The 5,483-nt window shown below is 39.6% G+C and overlaps 1 protein-coding gene across 1 annotated transcript; it reads right to left on the bottom strand.

The window, feature by feature from the left end:
• Positions 1 to 2,154: 2,154 nt before the first annotated feature.
• LOC139847081 (uncharacterized) lies at positions 2,155 to 4,676 on the bottom strand. Its single transcript, XM_071836685.1, has 2 exons — positions 3,371 to 4,676; positions 2,155 to 3,285 (listed from the first exon to the last, which is right to left on the bottom strand). Exons 1-2 carry the CDS (start codon positions 4,636 to 4,638, stop codon positions 2,388 to 2,390), a joined length of 2,166 nt encoding a protein of 721 aa, XP_071692786.1. The 5' UTR covers positions 4,639 to 4,676; the 3' UTR covers positions 2,155 to 2,387.
• Positions 4,677 to 5,483: the final 807 nt, after the last annotated feature.

Below are 5,483 nucleotides of genomic sequence, written 5' to 3'. Positions count from 1 at the left end.
GGACTCGCTTCCTGTGTATGTTGTAAGACAACTGTTCAATATTGGAGTTTAGCCTAATCATCTTGATTTGCACTTATATAGTGTCTCCAACTATGCATTTACCCTTTCCGTTTGTCCGTCTAGCTATGAATGAAAACTTGTAGAGAAATTTTAATCTATTCCCCATGATCTTGAATAACTATGTCCAAAATCACCTCATGAACTTCGGATCTCGATCGCTTACTATCACTTGCGGTATTCCTCAATACTTCCACACATTCTTGAAAAAGAATTTTGCGGTCTCATTTGAAGTAACTTCGGGTGAGGCGTCTATAATGATCGATCCACCACGACTATAATACTCCCTTACCCTTCCGACAACTGAACCAAATTATGAAGCCCATGGAAACACTCACACATGATAAAGTTAAGAGATACTAGCATCTTCTAATTTCAACTTTCATACCTATTGTTTAGTTGAAAATTGAGAAATGTAGTGGGATGTTTGTGAGAAGACCGTGCAATAGTTTTCAGTATGGTTCACGACTGTATAAGAGACTCGCTCCTCTTTTCCTCCTTGCACGCTACTTTTATACTAGATTTCATTTTGTCGTGTTATGCCTTGTGCCACTGCTCTTCCTCCTGGATGCTACACCTTGTACGGGTCTATTATCGTGGTGCTTTGGTTCTACTATTCGCTTCTTCCTCGTGCGCTTCAAGAATACTTTTTTGATATCCATTAGTCAGTTTTACCCCCCGACAACAACATTTTATGCTTTGACCGGGTATACTCACTAAGATGTGCTTTTTGATGGTTTTACACTAGCCCAAGTCTGCGACTTGGTGATTTGTTAGATGTAGTTTGGATGATTCCTATTCCGGGCTTAATTGTTGTTTGTGGTGCCTGTTACCGGTTGATTACAAGCTGTTCTTGGTTGTTTCGGGTCTTCGAAGAGGTTTGGGCGTCAATTTAGACTGGTAGGTTTAGGGGACTTTCAATTTTCAACATTTGTTTCATATGTTGCAATGGTTTTATATTTGTGCAAAGGTGATGAATTTGTATGTGGGTCCATATTGTAACACATATACTCCGTATTTCTTTTCGATATACTCCGTATTTGAATTTAAGTACGTTTTTTCAACAAGGACACACAGTTAACAAATTAAATGGTAATCAAGAAATAAAGTTTATTTTTGTTGTCTAATCAAAGTTTATAAAAATATGTGCCTTGGTTGTTTCATCAAAACTTATTCATCAATTAATCTAAACAAAGCTGCAATTGGATTTTTTTTTTTTTTTTAGCAAGTTTAGATTCTTCAGAAAATAAGGCATTTTATTTAAGATGTATCTTCTCTTTGTTTAAGCTGTAATTAGGTGATCGAACTGAAGATCAGAAGGACCACATGTCATCATATATTAAAACTTTTTATAGTACAAAGTTATAAAATGCACTTTTAAAGGAGTTGCATTAAATATAAGATTCTTAACATTATAAAAAACAGCCACACTTCCGCATTGTTTTAGCAATAGATGGCCCTCAATCATTACATTACATAATAAAGATATAACTAGTCTCTACTCTCTTGAGATAACAGATCAAATATTACTGATAATATTATATGGAATCCAAGAAAACCAACATAAATAAAAAATGTGGATAAACTAACCAAATTTAAATTTGTATGTGGGTTCATGCAGGGTTAAGGCTAGGAATAAGTGAGAAATAATCAGAGCCACAAAGACCAGACCAGGTCCGTAAAGTGATCGACTCTCTATATCCCAACTGTCGTTATAAAATCAAACAAGCTTTTACCACCAGCAATATTTTCTTCAAAATGTGAGGTGCAAATTTTTTTTTACCCATTTCGACACTTTTTAGCAAAACATGGTACAAAAATCAGGGAATAGATGTTTAAAGTACAGTAGATTGTAAGTTCACAATACAGTACACACCTACCTTTTCCCTTTCTATTTCAGGTGTAAGCTTAAAATCAAATGAATGTCAAGTAAGCTAAAGGTCTAACTGCGTATTGTGACCAAGCCAACTCTGTTCCAATAGTATTATTTGAGTCTTGATTACCTTCAAGTTCTAAGTACCATGTTAAAGTAGAATACCAAGTCTCACAAGCACAATAGAATTCAAGCTAATAAAGTATAAATTTCGAGAAGCAGACTATTCAAATTCACTGACATAACAATAACGAAACCATAAAATAGAATAGATATATCATTCAATATAGAAGAATACACATGTAAAAAAACAGAGAACTTTACGACTAGTTTTTATTACTTATCACATAACACATACCAACAACTGACCAATAAAAATAATAAGATAGACGACATCACGAATTAAAATAAAAATAAAAACAAATTTTAGTGCAAAACTTTCCCAGAAACTCACTAGTCAAGGCTGTTGAGTTCTCCCTTGTTGTTGCTTTGTACTATTGTCTGCAGGGATATACGAACCAGATTCACCACTTACAGTTTGATATTGAGCACTAGATTGAGATGGCATTTGCTGAGGTGGCATTGGTTGAGCTGCATAGTAAATATGTTGTCCTTGTGCAGCAGGATCAGTAAACTCATACCCATAATTAGGTGCACCACCAGATACAGAATTTGCAATGGACTGAGATGGGTGATGCATCTGTGAATACCCAACGTACTGAGGCTGAGGCTGAGGCTGATTAGGAACTTGAACAAATTGAGGATTTCCAGAACTTGTAGTTCCATAAACTCCACCAGGCAAGTCACTTTTAGGAGCAGTTTGTGTAGGCCTGTTGGTGGTATAAGCAGGTTGTGGTAGTTGATTCTGAGAAAGAGGGGTGGCACCTGCAGATGACACGTCAGCATAACCTGAAGACTGTTGTTGTTGCTGCATTGGCAAGTTGTAGCCATGGGGAGCTTGTCTAGCTGGCATATAATACACAAAGTTCTGCTGATCAAGGGGCTGATGATGATGCTGGTGTTGGTTTTGAGACGGGTACATTTGGTAGTAAGATGCCATAGGAACAGCTCCAGATGGGTGATGATGAATATACTGTGGTTGTGGGACACCTGTATGAATGAATTGTGGTTGTTGATGGTGCATTTGAGGATGTTGTGGATCAACTTGTGTGTTTGACATCGACATTAGATAAGCAGAATCCGCAATTTGTTGTTGCTGCTGTTGTTGTTGCATTTGAATTATAGTGTTCTGATCAGGGAGACTATTCAACTCATTAGCTCGATTGTTGTTTTTAGACGCCTGCATTTGCACCATTGGATCCTGATATATCATAGCCGGCTTTGGTCTACCATCACTACAATCAATACCATACAACTTTCACTCAGGCATTTACACAAACACTTTATATGCATCATATATACAACAAAAGAAAGTTATACCTTGAAACTGAATCCTGAGATGCCAAATCAAACTGTTTCTGCTGCTGGTACTGTTGCTGTTGTTGAACAACAACCTTCTGATAACCATGTTGCGAACCCTGGTCCGACCTCTCGTCTTCGGACAAAACGCGATTCGGAAACTCGATAGGAACCGCAGCTGCAACTGGAGAACTTAACGGAACACCTGTAACAACCACAGGAGCAGAAACAGCAACATAACCACCATCATCAAGAGCTTGTTGTTGCTTTTGAACTTGCTGCTGCACACTCATTTGAACAAACTGTTCTTCGATTCCACCAGCTTTCTGATTCGGATTATCGTCCACGTGTACTCGAATCGGCGGCAAACTCGCTAACGAAGGCGACGAAGAAGCCGATCCAAACGACGACGTTCGTTCCAAATCAGGAACTGAATGCACATCCTGACCCGAATAATTTACTTTCAGATTGTTCCCAATCACACCACTTCCTTTATTATCATCTTTTTTCTCCGGTACCAAAACGTCGTCGTCTAACCCTAACAAGCAATTAACGGATGACGTGTCAGAGAAACCCGACGTCGTTCCGTTTAACGCGTTCAGAAACCAATCTTCCGATTTCGTACTGTTCTCTAACAGAGATCCAATTGACGTAACTGATTCCGGTTTAGTCGGAAACAGAAATAACCGTAATCGTGACGTCTTGCTGACGTCACCAGACGAATTATTACAATTCAATCTCTCGTATTCATCGATCATGTTTTCCAAATCTTCATCAGTAGTAACGGAGATCAACGAATCTAGATCTTCAGACGGTAATTGATACTTTAACGTAAACGACGCCGTTGCGGTTGCGTTTGATGCAACAGATGTTAACGAAGATGATGAAGATCTGAGAAGAATTTTGGATAATCGATTAGTTAAGTCCGGTAAAGTCGTTTGACGGTCAACGACGACGATTCGTGTATCGCCACCGACGTAACATAACGATTTGTCATGTGGACGCGGGACGATGTGGCCGCCGTAACTGCACATCAATCGGAGTTTATTAACTGCAACGGATGGTTGTTGTTGCGGCGCCGTAGTGGTTGTTGTGGTGCCGTTGTTTGATACGGAGTGATTGGGCTTATTGTTGTTTTCTTCGCCCCATGAATCGGTGTTGCGAGAACTAGGTGAGGAATCGAGGGAATCGGGATAGGTGGGTGGGACGGTGGTGGTGGTGGTGGTGGTGGTAGTTGCGGTGGTGGAAAGCGACGGTGGTGGTGGCATAGGGGTTTGCTGTGGTTCCATTTTTGCGATTTACTGATTGTGAAATTTGGGGGAGAATGGAGAATGTGCTGGATGGAAGCTGTACGCTTTTATATTATTTTATACTCCGTAAAACAATAAATCCATAAATAAATGTTAAAGTTTACTTTTTGTGCTTTTTTTTTATTTGTCAAAAAAAACGATAACATTAATAATCGATCCGGAGATCAACTCGTACAACCGATACAATAGAGTTCTAAACGAGCTCAAACAACTACACATCAATCCTAATCAAACGGCTCACCAACTGGGTGAGAAAAAACGCGTTTTTCAAAAGATCAAAATACAACTGAAGCTATATAACATAAGGAACACTACAATATCGGCTATACTACACAAGACAGATAAAGTAAATGGACAAACAGTGTCACCAGTCAGGAGAACGCCAAACGCCAATATAAACACGGAGCACCACAGGTCATCCTGAGTCGTCAAAAACAACAACCATCCGTTTAAGAAACGCATCATCCCCCGGATCAAGACCAGATCTCCAACTGGGAGATCGTCGCCTGGTCTAAACCTGAAGAAATCACCGGAGAGGAACAGACATGAAAAATAAAAACAGAACAAATCCGAAGCCCCACAACCGCAAGAACCAGCCACCCGCCAGAATGAAGCCGAACAAGTCCACGGGACCAAGAAACCACCGAACCTGAACCCACGAGCAAGAGAACGTCGCAGTGAAGACAAGAAAGCAGTACCCAAAACAAATTCGACCAAACTCCGACAAAGAAAACCGTCTGCCAGAAAAAGAAAAACATAAAAACGGCCACCAACACCCGTGTCACCTCCAAGATCTAAGAATCCACAAGAAAATAACCACAGTA

This window comes from Rutidosis leptorrhynchoides, chromosome 5 (assembly GCF_046630445.1).
Source record: "Rutidosis leptorrhynchoides isolate AG116_Rl617_1_P2 chromosome 5, CSIRO_AGI_Rlap_v1, whole genome shotgun sequence".
Classification (NCBI taxonomy): Eukaryota; Viridiplantae; Streptophyta; class Magnoliopsida; order Asterales; family Asteraceae; genus Rutidosis; species Rutidosis leptorrhynchoides.
Note: the sequence above shows the minus strand (reverse complement) of the source record. Positions and strands in the feature narration are given on the sequence as shown.

Bases quoted from the DNA above. Each gene is read 5' to 3' on its own strand.
- LOC139847081 (XM_071836685.1), bottom strand. From the start codon at position 4,638: ATGGAACCACAGCAAACCCCTATGCCACCACCACCGTCGCTTTCCACC. The intron at 3,286-3,370 runs GTATAACTTTCT...TATTGATTGTAG, and splicing joins TCTCAGGATTCAGTTTCAAG to TGATGGTAGACCAAAGCCGG.